This window comes from Mustela nigripes, chromosome 10 (assembly GCF_022355385.1).
Source record: "Mustela nigripes isolate SB6536 chromosome 10, MUSNIG.SB6536, whole genome shotgun sequence".
NCBI lineage: Eukaryota > Metazoa > Chordata > Mammalia > Carnivora > Mustelidae > Mustela > Mustela nigripes.
Window position 1 is genome coordinate 65,273,408 of NC_081566.1, and position 17,268 is coordinate 65,290,675.

Genomic DNA, 17,268 nt, shown 5'->3' on the forward strand with positions numbered 1-17,268 from the left:
TCAGGTCATGGTCTCAGGGTCCTGGGATCGAGCCCCGCATCGGGCTCCGGCTGGAAGCCTGCTTCTTCTTCTCCCTCTTCCCCTGCTTGTGTTACCTCTTTCGCTGTCCCTCTCTCTTTCTGTCAAATAAAAAAATAAAATCAGAAAAAAAAAAAAAAAAAAGAACATACAGCTATTAAATGGTAGAGCTAATGACGGTTGATACAGCACTGGCCTGACTCAGTGTCAATATTCCCGTGTGGCAGGTGCTGCTACCTGTCCCCCAAAATCCATTCTCTTCTCTTCCTTTGGCAGCAGAACCCCTGAGTTGCATCTGGCCGCAGGGCTGCCCAGCTGAACACTACATTTCCCACTGTCCCTTGCAGCCGTGAGGCATGTACATGTGACTACATGCTGACCAATGAGGTCTGAGCAGAGGGGACCGTGTTGGCCAGGTCCTCCCTTGGGGGGGGGGGAGCTTATTTCCCCGCACTTCCTCTTTCCCTCCTGCCGGCTGGGAAGAAGGGCTCTGCTGCCGCCGAGCAGCCATTTTAGACCAGGGCAGGGGAAACCTGTGTGGGGGCCATGGGGCGTCCTGTGGACTCCCTGAGCTCCGCGAACCGGGGCTGCTTTCAAGGGAGAGGATCAAATTTGTCTCTGTCCCTGTTTAAAGGCAGGGTACGTCGGGCTTTGTTAACAGGAGGTGGACCTGCGTCCCACACAAGACATCGTGAATGCCTGACGAGGTGCCAAGGAAGGTGAGCCGCCGTGTCCCCAGCCGCCTGTTCCATGTGCGGCACAGGCTAGGTCCCCGGCAGGCATTTTAACGGCTCCTCAAACTCTCAGGGTGAAATACTTCACAGTGTATAGAAGCCCTCTTCCCTGACACGAGCGAGAATGGGTTATTTCATTTCCATTTAAAAAATGCATCCGTTTGCCATCTGTCAGAGTGCGGCCGGCGTCTTCTGGAGCCCAGGACCGGAGCTCTGTGACCCGAACCTCATTACGGGTCACCTGCACTTTCCAGGCTGCTTCCTGGAGGTGGAACAGTTAATGGCGTGTTTGAAGCAATCTGAGTGCAAAATTCATCTAGTTTTTTACTATTTTGCCCCAAAATGTGATCATCGTCTTGCTCACATCTCATTCACAGTAGTTTTTGAATTGACTCACCTTAATCAAGACTTCCAAAGATTCAGCTTCGTTTTCATACAAACAGGGCTTGTTTTCACACTTTGTTCATCAGTTTGTGTAATATTTAATTGAATCATGAGTTCCAAGAACACAGGCAGTCGGTGTGAGCGCATTGGGTACCAACAAACGGGGTGGCAAGCTGCACGGCACTCGCCGAGGTGCTCCCCGGCCGGGTTTGAATCCTGGCTTCCCCGCTTCTCAGTTGTGTGTCCGGGAGGACACGCATGTTCTCCTCGTCTGTGAAAGGGGGTCGTCTGCCGTGAGAACTGCAGGAGAAAACCCTTGGGAAACGCTCAGAGCCGGGTGTGGTGGGCGCTGACTGAACCACACACTTTCCAAAATGTGGTGGCCGCTGGCGGCAGCGTCCGGCACGCCTGAGGGGCTGTGTCCCCAGCCCGTGACTCTCGTGGGGGCGGTGCAGTCCATCTGTGGGCTGAGAAGTGTCCCTGTAGCATTTCAGCCCCATTTCCACTTCGAGAAGGTGGAGGTCTGGAGCGAGTCCATGACTGCAAAGCCTGCTGACCAAGATGTCACAGCTTTTAGAGCAGCGAGGCCTCGGCAGTCATGAGGTCTGGATCCAGAAGGAAAAAGGGGAAATTCACGGACCATTTTCCCTCCTTCTTTTGCCCGTTGAGTCCCAAACTCTCAACAAAGAACAAACGGAACACCTCAGTGCCCAGACTGCAAAGGCCCTGTTCAGCTGACAGAGTTGCCCTCTTTTTTTTTTTTTTTTTTTTTAAAGATTTACAGACAGAGATCACAAGCAGGCAGAGAGAGAGAGAGGAGGAAGCAGGCTCCCCGCCAAGCAGAGAGCCCAATGCAGGGCTCGATCCCAGGACCCCGGGATCATGACCTGAGCTGAAGGCAGAGGCTTTAACCCACTGAGCCACCCAGGTGCCCCCAGAGGTGCCCTCTTGCCAGTGGTGTTCCCTTGGGCGTCCATAGGGCACCGGACACCGGGGAAGAGCCTTGGTCCCAGAGACCACAGAGGCCACACTCAGGGCCGGCAGAGTGGGGTCACATGATCACACAGAAGCCAGACTCCGTGGGTCTCCTCTGACGGCTTCTTCTGGGGGCTTCCCTGGGCCAGCCCGACCACCTGCGGGAGGCAGGGCAGGGCTTGCTGGTGGGGTGCTGGAGAGAGGGCACAGGGCCGCCCGCCCTGGTGGCAGCTCCTGGCCCTCGCCTCCCTCCGCTGCTAGGCTCCGGGGCAGGAGGGGTAGGTTTGAGCGCACGCCCCCACCCCTGACCCTGTTTAGCTCAGCAGGATTGTCCCTTTCTGGGGGGGCTCCAGTCCGGCTGTGCAGGAGACAGGTTACACCCCAGGCTCTAGAGCTGGGTGACTGTTGTTCCCACGGTTCAAGGCCAAAGACAAAGAGGCTTCCCCAATCACTGGACCACATCTTCCCCCAGTTTGACCAGCGATTATGTTCTGTTAAAACCATCCAAAGTCACATCCGTTCCTACTCCTTTTATCCAATCTTCAGGCCTCCTTCCCTCCCCCACAGGGACCTACCTATTGGCTTGGGGGCCACTGGGTACCAGAATGCCAGGGTGCTCCTTTTGGAGGGGGCCTTGGCCTCCAAGCAGGAGTTGGGCCCCGGTTCTTGGACCTGGATGGAGAGGGACAGCCACATTCATCTGTTGCCTCTCTGGACCAAGAATCACATGGTGGGAAGAGAAAGCTTTGGGAGAAGAGCAGGGCGGTGGGGGCGGGATGCGCGCCCTGGTCACTGACAAGGAGGGTGCAGCAGAGCCTGCGCTCTGTACAGGACAGGTGTCCGGCGACAACTCGCCGCCTTCTGGAGGACACGCTACAAACAAAACAGGACATTCCACTCGGAATAGCGTGTAGCCAGGGACGCTGCCCGCAGAGGTCGGAGCCTCTTTTACCAGCAGAAGCAAACAGGGAGCTAGGACAAGATCAGCACCTGGTACCTGGCACGTCGCAGGCCTTCAGTAAAACCAGGTGCTCTAAGGTCCACAGTTCTAGAGGCTAGGAAAGCCGCGGAGGCCAGGGGGAGAGATGACTGCGGAAGGGGAAGCTGGACAGGGTCCTGAGACATGAACGGGACAGGAGCGGGACGGGGAGGGCTGGACGGCCTCAATGGCAGACCAGGGCCAGGGGCCCCTCGGGGAGCCGGAGGGGTTGGGACAGCGCTCCCATTTCCGGGGAGGAGGCACACAGCCGGGCGGGCCTGCTCCCACTCACACTCCAGTCTCTGCGCCCGAGACACCACAGGGACATCATCGGGAAGCGGCTGGTCCTCTGTCTCCTCCTGGCTCTCCATGCACTCTTCTTCTTCCCACCATCTCAAAGACCTGGAGGGGTGGGGAGCAGCGGGGAGAGAGGCACCAGGCCAGCCCCTCCTCCCTGGGGTGCCTGCAGACCCCAACCCCCCAGCCAGCGGCCGCCTGCCTCCAGCGCACCACCCCTCTCCCCCACCAACCCTGGAGCCCCAGCCTTGCCCCACTCACCTGTGTGGCACTTCTGCCCCACCCCTTCCCGCCCCGGCTGGGGGCCCTGCTGCCACCCCTGGAGCCTGGGTCCTCCCTGGCGCCGAAGTCTGGGAATGGTGGGGAGCAAAGGGAACTGGCTAGGGGTGTATCTGCGAGTGTGTGTTCTCTGCACACGCCATGGCCTCCCAGACACACAGACGCGCTACAGACAGCCTGGGTCGTGCCACCCATGGGAGAGTGGAAATCCGTGGTGGGGTCTCGGCTAGTGACTCTCAAGGTAGAATCAGGCTCCCCATTATCAGGCCTGGCCAGAGCCTGGCCTCCACCTCCACCCTGCCTGGAGCCTGGGGGGGGGGGGGGCAAAGTCCCAGAAGGCTGGTGGCCGCCAGTCCTCTACCCCGACCAGACTAATTTCATTTTGCTCGAAAATTATAAATACAGTGTCCTGGTCTTTAAGAGAAGACATAAAACTCCATTAAATACATAGAATAAATACCGAAGTACAATTTTAATTCCTGGAGGGGAGTTGGTTGCCTGAGAGCATCTCAGCAGAGACAGGGTTGGGGGGAGCCGGAGCGGGAGGGGGCGGTGAGACCTGCGCGGACGCGCGCGCAGCTCCGCCTCCGGGGACAGGCCCCCACCCGGAGCACTGCCCCACCCTGTGGCCTCGTGGAGAACTGCAGCCAGGGCCTTGCTTTCCACCCCCTCGGGGTCGGGCCTGGCATCCTTGATGGCACCTGACGCTCAGCTGCTGGGTCAGTTAACACTCAGCCAGACACCTGGCACAGCCCAGCGCTGGGAGATATGCCAGAATCCTCCGCCCACCTCCCCACCCTGGGCGTCCACGGAAAAGTGACCCGTGTCCCCTTGCCAGGCTCCCCTCTCCTACCCCGGGGCGGATGAACCCCCAGGGCCCAGGCAGCATCCCTGACGGGATCAGCTCTGCCTGGCACCCCCTCCTTCTCAGGGTGGCCTCTCCCCACCCCCAGGACCCTGTCCAGGGTCACCTCACCAGCGTGGACGTTGGGACAAGCCCAGCCTGCGCCAGGTGCGTCCTCATGACATCGGCCAGCTTGGCCACCAGCCGGTCCCGCACAGAGTCTGGCTCCTTCTGGAGAGAGGGTGGATAATGGGGGAATGGGGAGCGTCTGGGCTATGCGGTCGTCTGCAGACTGGGGAGGCAGGAAACCGGACAGGGCGGAGGGAGGGGGGCTCTGTCTTCCTTTCTCTTCTACCCCATCCCCACGCCCTCGCCCGGATCTTGCTACCACCCGCCTGGAACTGTGAAGGGACAGGTTCTTCCTCACAGCAGAGTCCCGGGACCTAGCACACCGCGTGCCCGATGTGCGTTTGGTGAGTGGATGGAGTTGGCAAGGAGAGGACCGAATGTGGGACGGTCCGCAGACGAGGCTTGCGGGAGGCCTAGAGGGAGAGCCGGGTTCTGGGAGGGGTGGTCTCACCTGACTCCGGGCCAGCGCTTCCTTATAGTAGCGCAAGGCCTGGTCGTGCTGCCCCAGTCTGGCTGCCGCGGCCCCCAGCCCCTCGCAGGCCTGCCACTGCCCCTTCGTGTCCCCTGGGGAAGACAACCCGGAGGTCCTCTCTTGGGTCCCTGCAGCACCGACCCTCCCTTCCAGAAGCCACCAGCCCCCGGGACCCCTGGCCTGGCCCCCTTGGCAAGCCACCCGCTAAGCCCTCACCGGTGTCCCGGGCGGCCTGGAGGGCATGCAGGTAGCTGTCTCGGGCGGCTCCGTGGTCCCCCAGCTGGCTCAGGGCGAACGCCAGGCCGCCGAAGCTTCGTCCCTGCTCCCGCCGTTGCCCCACCGAGCCTGACGACAGAGCCAGTCCCATCCCAAGAGGGGACCTTGACTGCTGAGACGTCGGCCAGCAGCCCCGGCAGGCACCCAGGAGTCGAGGCGCTCAGCCCCAGCACCCCTCCCCAAGGCACCACAGGGATGGCAGCTCCCCACAGCCAGCCTCTCCTCAGGCCTGAGTTTTGGCCAGAAGGCATCTCCACCTGCCCGCTGCCCCGGGAGACCTCCTCTCCCAGCCGGGGCTATGCCCTCTGCCCACTGCTGCCTTCCCAACCCCAGGCCTCGGCCTCGGAGCCCTCATCCCCCATCCTGTCCGCCTGCCCCATCTCCTGCACCACCAGCCCTCCCCTGGTTCTGGACATTCCGGCCCCATACCCCGCCCTAAAGGTCTGTCCACCTTGAGCCCCAGCTGGAGCCCCGCTGAGTCCCCATCCCCTTCCCCAGGCCTGGGTACCCACCATGCAGGTCAGCGGCCTTCTGGTGAAAGTCCCGAGCTTCCTGATGGTTGCCGAGGGCACTTTGGGCCGCCCCGAGGTTTCTCAGCACTGTGGCCTCCTCTCCTGGCCCCTGGCACAGGGGCAGGGCCCGCAGGAAGGCCTCTGCTGCTAGCGGGAACAGTTGGAGCTGGGAGTAGCTCAGGCCGAGGTCAACGAAGAGCGGCCCTGGAGGGCGTGGCCGGGGTCACGGGTAGTGGGGCCAGTTGCTGCTGATGCTGCCTCGGTACGGCACCTGTGCCCCTCTCCCGGGGTCCTTCGCCCTTTCCCCGGCCCACAGAGAAGCCTCTGCCAGCACCCCACCTCTCAGAGCATCACTCGGTCTGAATGTCCCCAGACCCACACCTCCTCTGCCCGAAGGCCTCACCCAGCAGGCTGCTCTCAGGGCTCCTCTCTGCAAACCTCCGGCTCTCCTCCAGCACCTGCACCACTTCGGCCACCCCGTGCTGGCCGCTCTCCAGCATACACGCCGCCGCGGCCCCCGCGGCCAGGGCTGCGGCCTGGGGCTGCCCAGCTTGGGCATAGGCCTGGCTCGCCTCCTGCAGACACTGGGCCGCGAGCTCAGGCTGTCCCAGGGCCCGGTAGCAGGCTCCCATTTTTGCCTGGGCTTGTCCCTGGTCGCCGAGTGGCCGGTAGTGGCCCAGGGCCCTGCGGTACCAGGCCAAAGCTTGAGGCAGCTTGCCCAGGGCCTCGTAGGCCAAAGCCACGTTGAAACACTGGTCTCCATGACCTCTGCCCTGTGCCTTCTCTGCAGGCTGGGCTCTCAGCAGCAGCTCCAGGCCCCTCGCTGGGTCCCCAGTCTCCACATAGGCGGCCCCCAGGTTGAAGGCACAGGCCCGGAAAACAGGGGTGTCCCGAGTTTGTGGGGGCTCAGAGGCCAGGACGAAGGCCCTCTGGAAGCAGGTCAAGGCTTCATGGTTCCGGCCAGCCTGTAGGGCTCCATGGCCAGCCCTGGTGAGGGCTTGGATGTTGGCCTCCTGCTGGGGCCGCTTTCTCCTCTTCTTCTTCTTGGAGCTCGAGGGTTCAGGCTCAGGCCCTCGGGGCGCAGCCTCAGGGTTGGAGAAAGACATGGTGCTGACAGTGGGGAGCAGAAGGGTCAGTATGTCACCCTTGCCTTCCTCCAAAGCAGGATCCCTCCAGGGTGATTCGGCCCTACTCCTGCCCTACTATCACCTCGGGGTGTCAAGGCCTTCTGTCGTCGTACTTTGCCTCAGCGACCGTCCCGGGGCCCCATCAAGCCTTCCTCTCATGTCCCAACTCATTCTTAATTCTTCGGAACTAAGTAACAGTGCCCTCCAGAAAGCCTCCCCCCTCGACCGTCTGGGTCCTTCTGGACTCCCAGAGCACCTAGGCCTGTGTCCTTCACGGCGTCCGGGTTAAAGTTGCTGACTTTCTTGTCTGTCTCTCCTGCTAGATCAGGGGAGATCTGAAGGGGCCGGCACAGACCACGTTCTCCATAAATGTTCACGGACCGAGATGGACACAACGATGTGAGCGCACCTTACACCCCTGAGCTGTGCGCTGGGAACCGGCTTAACGAGGGGAAAGCCATGTAACATACGTGTTGCCTACATGTTCCCACGCCCACACGATCCTCACTGAGGGAGCGAAGGAGCAGACCGAAGAACATGCGGGGCCTCTGCCCATCGCCGCTTCCATGCTGCTCCTCCCCGGACACCCAGCCACTCACAAGGACAGGTGCTCCTGCTGCCTGATCCCAAGGTGTAGATCAAGCCAGCCGTCGGGGAGCGCCTGCTGCATACTCGGGGAGCGCCTGCGGCATACAAGCAGCCGCCGGGCGCCAGGGGCACGGAGCTGAACGGGCTAGTGAGTTGGCAAGGAGGCAGCTTGGCTGGCAGAACGCTGTCTCTCCCTTCACTGCCCACACCCTCTCAGGGGACCTCTTTCCCCATGGCCGGCTAGTCCTGGTCCCCCAGCACCCTGCGGTGGCGTCAAATATGCTTTTCCCCACCAGGATCTCACCTCTCCCCTGGAAAGGCGAAGGAAGCCTTTTCCTGAGCTCTCCTTCCAGGGGCCGGAGAAAGGCGTGGCAGAGGCTCCGCCTGGGCTCTCAGCCCCTCTCCTCTCCTTTGTCGCTCCCCCTCTTTTCTGAGAGAGGCAGGCAGAGGTGATCCTCCTTTTAAGGAAATTCCCCGTGACCAAGAACACCTGGGAATCTTGCCTTCAAGGGCCTCATCCGTGGGGCGTGCCTAGCTACCCCCCACCAGGCCTTGGGGCCCCAGCCACGGGATGCCTTACCTCCCTCGATTTCTCTGCGGCTGGCCTTCTGGAATGGTCCCTCTGGCTTGGGTTACCTGGCCAAGCTCTGAGCTCAGAGCCCTGGGGTTACCAGACAACCAGGTACCGCCCTCCACTCCTAGGAATGTTTTGATGGACAGCTCAGGTGCCCTCTCCTGGTGCTGCGCCACTGACAGCAGTCAGGGTCCGCTCGGTTACCGGCATTCCATTGCCCCTCCTGTCCCCCTCACCCCTGCACACACCCCTCACGCCCCTCCCTGCAAGCAAGGACTCAAAGCGTGCTGGCTTGTTACCAGTTATGACCTCAGGGATGCTCTGTCCTGTACTGTCACTCTCTGGAGGAGGGGACCAGGCTCAGGAAGCAGGTGGGACCACCCCGAGGTCACAGAGCAGTGGTGGAGCTGGGATCAGAACCCGGAGTCTCTGATTCTGGGCTAATCAGCCTCGGATTCTTTCCAGTGCACTGTGACTGCACGCTTTAATGAGGCCTGGACTGCTCTAGAAGTGAACCCTTCCACAAGCACACAGACACGCGCACTGGTACATTTCACATTTGGGAGTGGGGTTAAAGTTGATGATCAGGAAGGGCCTGGAGATCAGAAGAGTCTCTTTGCATTCCCAGTCCTTTTCCCAGCTCCGCTGATCTGCAACCTCCATGTTCTGCTTAATGAGAGGACAGCAGGCCCCAGGACGACAGGTGCCTGCGGGGCTACCCCAAGCAGGGTGGCCTGCAGCAGAAAGAAAACACCCTCATTTCCTGGCGGAGAGGTCTCTTTTAAGTAAAGAGGCCTTTGCCAGAAACAAAATTACCAGGAAGCCACTGCCCCCCACTCCCGCACTGGGCAGCCTTTGCTGAGGGCCTGTGTGGTGCTGGGTGCCACATATGGGGCCCACGGCCAAAGCAGGCTTTCTCGGCCGCCACCGCTCCTGCCTACAGGCTGGCCTCCAGGATGCCACCAGAGCCTGCCCAGGGCCAAACAGGCAGCTCAGGCCGTGGCCACTCAGCAGGCTTCCTTTAAGAGAAAAGCTTGGGGAGGAGGCAGGGACTGAAACTATGCTTGCCAAGTTCCGCTGACCTCTCCATGTCCTAGGGACCCTTTCTGAATCACCTGCTTGTTTGATTTCCACTTTAGGTGACGTATCCTTGCCACTGTCTCCTCACTTGGCCTCCAGGCTCCACTGTGTCCTGGATCCTTCTCTTCCCTGCTCTCCTTTGCTGCCTGTCCACCCTTGAATGCAAACAGACCCCACCCGTCTGCCCTTTGTGTAGACACTTCCATGAACGCTCCAATTAGTCCTCTGACTTTCCTACTAATGATAAGCCTGTCATTTCTAAAATTAGATTCTAGACTCGGCTCGTCCATGTGAAATTTCTGTATCCCCCCATCCCCCCATCCCCCGTTCCTGGCGTCAGCTGGAACCATGGGAGGCATCCTTGACCCTGTACTTGGTCCTATTGGTTCGACCTCTGAGCCCTCTCCCCATACTATTAACACTCAGTGCGTGTCATTGCCGCGTGTGGTCCCTAACGCCGCTCTGCAAGAAATACTCTCCTGCGGCCCTGATTCCGGCGCCTGTTGCACTGGGATGGTGGAGACAACGTGAGTCAGCTGGGTTGGCCCCTCCTTTCTGCCACGGCGGAGGCCAAGTTGGAGGGAGTATGAGATGTTAAGACTTGAGAGGGAAGGCCCGTTGGGTCCTTAGCCGTCTCCTTACTATCGTCTTGGGCCCCGAGCCCAAGTGGAAGAGGGGGTAACTCATCCGGGCACCTCCTTTCTGGCTGGGTTGGGGGTTTCTGTATATAAGGGCCTCATTACAGCTCTGTTCCCTGTGAGGGTCCGGCTGCCCGGGTCCTTCCCGGAAAGCAGGGAGTGGGACCTCTATCAGCAGGCGTCTAGGTTCTCACCACTTCCCAGCGTGGAGGGCAAAGGAGTGCGGTTCTCGCCTCAGGGAGCACCCACGCTCCCCACGTCTCCCACCATTTTGTCTCGACTCTGAGTCGCTTCTGCTCTTCTGAAGGTTTGGAGATTTTCTGTTGTCTGCCCCTTCAAGTCTCTCGCCTGGGGCTAGGAGCCTAGGCTGCCTTGCCGCCTGACTGGGCATTGGTGGGTGGGGGCGGGCAGGGCAAAATGGAAGCTGCCAGAGGGGGACGCTGACTCCACGATATGGCAGAAAGCTGTCATGATGGTGTCTACTAGTTCAGACCTCACTATCTCTCGCCCGCACTGCCGCCGCCCGCTCTCAGGTGCCCTCTGCCCCAGCTTCACCCTGCTCAGAGCTCCTCTGCAGAAAGAATCTTTATAACATGCAAACAGTGTACAGTGTTCTTTGGCTCCTGGCTGTTCCCTGGCTCTTCCCCGGCGCCATCCCGAGGCCTCCGCCTGCGCCACTGCAGCCCGGCGGGGGGGGGGGGGGGGGGCCCCCAGGCCCTCTTCGCCCCCCTCCCTCTGTACAACCACACTCGCTTGTCATTTCCCGAACTCCCTCCGCACTCCTGCAGGTGCTGTTTCACTGACTGAAATGCCTCTCTCCTGTGGCCTGATGAATTCTTGCTCCCTTTCCAACCCAGATCAGCTGCCGCCTCCACTAGGAAGTCTTCCTGTCCTTCACTGCCCTTAACCTCATTACCGCAGTGACCTCATCCCTCGGAATATCCCCGATCTCTGATGTGGTTGACTCTATGACCGTCACTCAGTCCAGAACAGCAGCTTTAGGGCATGAATTGTACTGACTTTTTAAAGGATTGTATTGTTGTTGTTTTTTAAAGATTTTATTCATTTATTTGACAGAGATCACAAGTAGGCAAAGAGGCGGGGGTGTTGGGGTGGTGGTGGTGAAGCAGGCTCCCCGCTGAAACTATGACCCGAGCAGAAGGCAGAGGCTTAGCCCACGGAGCCACCCAGGCGCCCCTAAAAATCGTGTTGTTTTTTTAAAGCACCCTGTGCACCCGCCGAGGGGCTCGAACCTACGACACCCCAGGTCAGGAGCGGCGCGCGCTACCGACTGACCCAGACACGTGCCCCCAGTTCGGCTGCTTTCCCTCCGCATCCACACTTTCCAGTTCCCTGCAAGGTGGCCTGCACGTTTACAGGAGCCAAGAAGGCTAGGGGAGGCGCAGCGGGGTTCAGGGGAGCATGAGGGGGAAACGAGGGAGGCCAGGGCAGCCGAGGAGCCCTACAGGAACCGCAGCAGCCCCCCGCGCGGCAGAGCCCAGCGCGGACCCCGTGGCCCCCGCAGCCACCACCTCCGCACCCGGCGGCGCGGCTGCGCCTGCGCCGCCCGGAACTACAAATCCCAGCGGCCCCCGCGACTCGGGCCGGAAGTGCTGTCCAGCTGCGGCGACGGGGAGGGCGGCGGCCCGGCGGCGGGAGATTCAAACCTGGAAGGAGGAGGAACATGGAGCGGCGGAGAGCGGGCGCGGGCCCCGCGCTGTGTGAGTGCAGAGCCGGCCGAGGAGGGCGGCGGGCCTGCGCCAGTCGGGTCTCGGGCGGGCTCGGGTGGAGGCGGGAGCGGCGAGACGCCCGACGCCGCCGCGCTTCCCGGCGTCCAGGGTTTGCTCCGGCGCCCGCGGGTCCGGGGGCCGGGGGGGGGGGGGGGGGGGGGCCCCGGGCGGCGGGGGGGGTCCCGGGCGGCCCCACCAGAAGGCAGCAGTGCCGGGCGACAGGCGTGCTGGCCGAGCGCCGCCGCCGACGGGACGCCCGGAGCGCTCGGCTTCGCGGGTGCCGAGACGGTGCGGAGACCGCGGGGCGGGCCGGGGAGCCCTTCGGGGCTCGCTCCTCGGCCGTGTCCCGCGGCTTCAGCTCCGGGGGTCGGGCCGGGGCCCCTGGCCCGCGTCTGCAACAGCACCGCTTCTCCGCTGCCCCGGGGGATCAGGCGGTGGCCTAAGGGCCGCATTTGCAGAAGCGCCGCTGTCGAGAGAGGCTGGGGCCGGGTCGGCGGCCGGGAGGCTGCTGCCTGACCTCCGCGCCGAAGGCCACATCTCTCCGCTCTCCGGCCAGCGGGGTCCGGAAACGGAGGCCGCGTTCAGGATCTGTTGAAGCAGAGCTAGTTCTGGACCCCAGAAGCCGGAGGACTGATGGTTTTCACGACTGTGTGTGTGTGTGTGTGTGTGTGTGCGCGCGCGCGCAAACCTCTGCGCATCTCACACAGCCCTCGGCTCATGACTGGGTGACGGCATCTGCTCCCCCGTTTATTTTCCGTGCTTAGCAACCAGCAACGTTCCTTGTACACACCCTGAAGGCACTGATGGGTTTCCCACAGTGGGCGGGTGCTGTCGGCTCTGACCTAGACGGGTGTGTGTGTGTGTGCGTGCCTGTGTGTTAACGTGCTTAACTGCCGGGTCCAGTAAGCCCTGCCCCTCGTCCAGGTCACGTTGCTGGATATGCAGTGTAAGGTGAAGAACCGGACTGACTTCGAGTGTTGGGTCCAAGACAGAGTTGTCTCTCCTCAAGTCCTCTGTGTTTGTTTCGTGTGTGTGTACAAAGTTCTCTCACCCTGCTTGATTTTTTTTTTTTAAGATTTTATTTATTTATTTGACCGTCAGAGATCACAAGCAGGCAGAGAGGCAGGCAGAGAGAGAGGAGGAAGCAGGCTCCCTGCTGAGCAGAGAGCCCGATGCGGGGCTCGATCCCAGGACCCTGAGATCCTGACCTGAGCCGAAGGCAGAGGCTTAACTCACTGAGCCACCCAGGCACCCCACCCTGCCTGATTTTTTTAAAAAAAGATTTTATTTATTTATTAGAGAGCACAGGGCAGAGGCAGAGGGAGAAGCAGGCTCCCCCCTGAGCAGAGAGCCCAATTCGGCGCTGGATCCCAGGTCCCGGGGATCATGACCTGAGAGAAAGCAGATGCTTAAGGACTGAGCCATTCAGGCGCCCCGCATTTTTATCTAATGCTAATCTGTGTTTCCTGAGGATAAAGATCCACCAGTCCCGGGCCTGACCAGGGCCTGACCGAGAGAAGGTAGCATAGGAATGACTGGTTGTTGAGGGATGAGTCCCAGATGGTCCTCCTAACGCAGCCTCTGGGAGGGGCCTGAGAAGGATGACGCAGGTCCAGGTCTTGGAGAACTCAGAGGCTGTTAGGGATGAAATAAGTGGCTGCGTTCCCAGCCATGGAGGAGTCTGGACATCCGCGCGGGAGCCCTGAGGGAAGGGCTTGGAGTCATCCGGATGGAGGAGTCAGGAGATGGCTGGAGGGAAGGAGCATGGAGCACCTCTGTCACGGGGGTGCCGACCAGGGCAGCTTTATGGGACGGGGGCCGAGGACCGGAGCCAGGGGTGTCAGGAAGAGGGGGGCGCATGTGGGTGCTTTGGGTCTCGGGGCAGAGTTGCCCAAGAAAGTCTGTTGAGAAGCAGCTTCAGTGCCCTGGCCCTTTGTCCAACACTCCTCTCCTCCACCGACCTTGTCCCGCTTCCCTCCTCAGACGAACGCCTCACGGCCGAGGAGATGGATGAGCAGAGGCGACAGAATGTTGCCTATCAGTACCTGTGCCGGCTGGAGGAAGCCAAGCGGTGAGCCAGGGGCCTGCCCCCGTCTGCTCCCCCGTTTCCCACCCTGCCCACTCCAGGCGCCTACCCTCTAGCAGATGTAAAAGGCCTGGGGTCCTTCTCTTTTAAGAGTTTATTTTGTTAGCGTGGTTTTGGGTTCAAGATTAAGAGGAAGGTCGAGATTCCCCAGGTACCCCCGGCCCCCACACGTGCCCCCGGCCCCCACACGTGTCCCCGGCCCCCACACGTGCCCCCGGCCCCCACACGTGTCCCCGGCCCCCACACGTGTCCCCGGCCCCCACACGTGCCCAGCCTCCCTGTCAACATCTGCAGGCGGGGCGTGCTCGTTACTACCGATGAGCTCACCTGGACACGTAGCCTCCCAAAGTCCGTGGCTGACCTTGGGGATCACTCTGCCTTCAAAATCCTCCGTGCTCTGCCTCTTTTTGTCCCCCATCCCGCGCCCTGGCAAGCACTCCTCTCTTCTCTCGTCTCCTTGGCTTCTCCGTGTTTGGAATCACACAGTACGAGCCTTTTCAGACTGACTTCTTTCACTTAGTCGTACGCATTCAAGGTTCTTCCGTGTCTCTCGGGGCTTGACAGCTCGTTCTGTTTTAGCGCTGACCGGCCTTCCGTTGTCTGGATGGACCTCGGTTTTCTAGTCCGTCACCTACGGAAGGACGTCTTGGTTGCTTTCGAGTTGGGCGCTTGTGAACGAAGCCTCCATACACGGCGGTGTGCAGGTGTTCATGGGCCGCGTGTTGTAAGTCCTGTGGGTGAATACCAAGGAGCACCACTGCTGGATCACGGGGCGGGAGTGTGTCTCGTTTTGTAAGAAATCACGAAATTTCTAGAGTGGCTGCAGCATCTCAGCGGTCCCAGCAGCCGGGACTGGGACCGGGAGCTCCTGGTCCCGCTCGTCCTCGTCAGCATCCCGTGTGGTCAGGGCCCCAGATTGCGGCCAATCTGATAGGTGCGTGGTGGAGTCTCACTGCTTTCGTTTCCATTTCCCCTGCGGCACGTTCTCCCCCACCTAATGGTGGGGGATCTTTCCAGACGCTCGGTTCCCATCCCTGCATCTTCCTCGGGGCCGTGTCTGTCAGTCGGCATCTGTGGCCCGTATTCTGATCAGTTGTTTGTTCTTGTTGTGTGAGTGTGTGTTTCAGTGAGCTCTGAGCCTGACGTGGGACCCGAACTCATGACCCCAAGATCAAGAGTCACGTGCTTCACCCACTGAATCAGCCAGGCACCCTGTTCTCTGTGTATTTATTTATTTATTTATTTTAAGATTTTAGTTATTTATTTGACAGACAGAGATCACAAGCAGGCAGAGAGGCAGGCAGAGAGAGAGGAGGAAGCAGGCTCTTCGCCAAGCAGAGAGCCTGATGCGGGGCTCGATCCCAGGATCCCGAGATCATGACCTGAGATGAAGGCAGAGGCTTAACCCACTAAGCCGCCCAGGCGCTCCTCTTTGTATATTTCAGATACTAGTGTTTTTAATTTTTTTTTTTTTAAGATTTCATGTATTTATTTGACAGAGAGAGAGACAGCGGGAGAGGGAACACAAGCAGGGGGAGTGGGAGAGGGAGAAGCCTGCTTCCCGCTGAGCAGGGAGCCCGATTCGGGACTCGATCCCAGGACCCTGGGATCACCACCTGATCGGACGGCAGACGCTTAATGACTGAGCCACCCAGGCGCCCAGATACTGGTCTTTTATTAGATATGTATTTTGCAAATATTTTCTTCCCATGTCTTCCCATTTTCTTTTCTGAGCAGAAGTTTTTCATTTCATTTCATCTATTTATTTATTTTTAAGATTTTATTTACTTGAGAGAGAGCAAGAGAGCACACGAGCAGGTAGGGGAGGGGCAGAGGGAGAAGCAGCCTCCCGCTGAGCAGAGAGCCCAAGGATGTGGGGCTCGATCCCAGGACCGCAAGATCACGACCTGAGCTGAAGGTAGACATGTAACTGACTGAGCTATTTGGGTGCCCCAGTTTCTCATTTTAATTAAGTCCAGCTTATCAATTATTTCTTTCAAAGATTGTGTCTTTGACGTTGTGTCTAAAAAGTCATTGCCTGGGGTGGGGGTGGGCGGGGAGTCATCGCCGGGGCGCCCGGCCAGCTCAGTCTGTAGAGCATGCTACTCTTGATCTTAGGGTCACGAGTTCAAGCCCCATCTTGGGGATAGACATTACTAAAATAAAAATTTTTTAAAAAGTCATGGCCACACCGAAGGTCACCTGGTTTTGCCTTGTGTTCTCTTCTAGGAGTTTTACAGTTCGGTATTTGACATTTAAGCTGATAATCTATCTTGAGTTGATTTTGGTGATGGGTGTAGTCTCCGTCTCGATTTCTTTCTTTTGCGTGTGGACGTCGGGTTGCCCCAGCGCTGTGTTGGAGAGGCGCTCCCCGCTCCTCGTCAGCGGTCAGCTGGCTGTTGTGCGGGTCTGTTTTTCTCCCTTCTATCCCACGGGTCCGCCCGTCTTTCCCTGAGACCGCTCTGATGGTCCGTGGTCAGACGATCACAGATGACTGTGGCTCAGACGGGCGGCGTCATCCTCCACCTTTGTTCTCGGCCTGCGATCTGGCGTGGGCTCTTCTGGATCTTGGGCTCTACTATAGAGGCGTTATGTCGATATCCACAAAATAAGTTGCCAGGAGCCCGCGTGGGAGGGTGCTGAACCCGCAGAGCAGCCGGGCCGAGCTAACGCCTGGGCGGGTGTGGACTCTTCCTGCCCACGAGTGTGGGCTACCTTTCCCCTGAGTTTGTTTGTCCTTTGAGCTTACTCATCAGGGTTTCATAGTTTTCCTCCGAGATCTTGTATATATTTTGCTGGGTTTATACCTAAGTATTTCATTTTTGGGTCCTAATGGACACCGTATTGTGCTCGTAGTGTCAAGTTCCGCTGGCTTGCTGCAGGACCTGGGGCAGCGACCGACCCATGTGTGTTAGCCTTGTGTCCCACAGCCTTGCGCGAGGTTTTGTGTCGCCTTCTTTCACATTTTCCCCCCCGGTCACGCCATCGTGAGCAAAGACACCACCTCCTCCTTCCTCCGTGCGCTCTTCCGGGCGCAGCACCGCTCTGACACCCACAGACGTTACCCATTAGTCCTTGGGAGATCAACACGCAGCCATTTTCAAATTTTCCTGATTGTCTGGAAAAGTAATCTATTTTTTGATTGCCTTCATCAAAGAAGGTTCCCACAAAGCTCACAGGTTACATCTGGTTGTTGCGTCTCTTGAATCTTCTTTAATCCAGAACAGCTCACCTTCCCTCGCACTTCTTCACGTCACCGACTTGGAGAAGGCGCCGGCCTGCCGGCCGTGTACACGCACCACATTCTGGGTTTGTCTGTTTACCTCCTTGTGTCCAGCGGCTTGCTCCTCTGTACCCCGTGTTTCCTGCACGTGGACGCTGCCTCCACGGCTCTTTCTAATCCGCAGAGGATTTCTAGCATTCTCCAGGAGAGCAGGTGGCGTGGGTAGGCCGGAAGTCAGGTGGCTGTGGCTGGGAAGGCACAGAGCGAGGCGTGACTGGCTCTCTCTGAGGATAGAGGCTTCCCTGGAGGCGTCCGTGCGCGGA

General features: G+C 59.6%; 2 protein-coding genes across 2 annotated transcripts in view; one reads left to right on the top strand and one right to left on the bottom strand.

Annotated features, from left to right (window-relative positions):
- Nucleotides 1–483: 483 nt before the first annotated feature.
- Nucleotides 484–7,005, bottom strand: TTC24 (tetratricopeptide repeat domain 24). Its single transcript, XM_059413971.1, has 9 exons — nucleotides 6,303–7,005; nucleotides 5,900–6,103; nucleotides 5,328–5,456; nucleotides 5,091–5,203; nucleotides 4,643–4,741; nucleotides 3,649–3,737; nucleotides 3,355–3,492; nucleotides 2,687–3,124; nucleotides 484–2,269 (listed from the first exon to the last, which is right to left on the bottom strand). The coding sequence occupies exons 1-9, from the start codon at nucleotides 7,003–7,005 to the stop codon at nucleotides 2,188–2,190; spliced, it is 1,995 nt and encodes a 664-aa protein (XP_059269954.1). The 3' UTR covers nucleotides 484–2,187.
- Nucleotides 7,006–11,535: 4,530 nt separating this feature from the next.
- Nucleotides 11,536–17,268, top strand: part of IQGAP3 (IQ motif containing GTPase activating protein 3) — a 34,007-nt gene continuing 28,274 nt past the window's right edge. Inside the window, exons 1-2 of the mRNA XM_059413656.1 lie at nucleotides 11,536–11,627; nucleotides 13,620–13,707. Of these exons, the coding sequence (XP_059269639.1) occupies nucleotides 11,591–11,627; nucleotides 13,620–13,707 (125 nt within the window). The 5' untranslated portion in view covers nucleotides 11,536–11,590. The remainder of the gene's footprint in view (nucleotides 11,628–13,619; nucleotides 13,708–17,268) is intronic.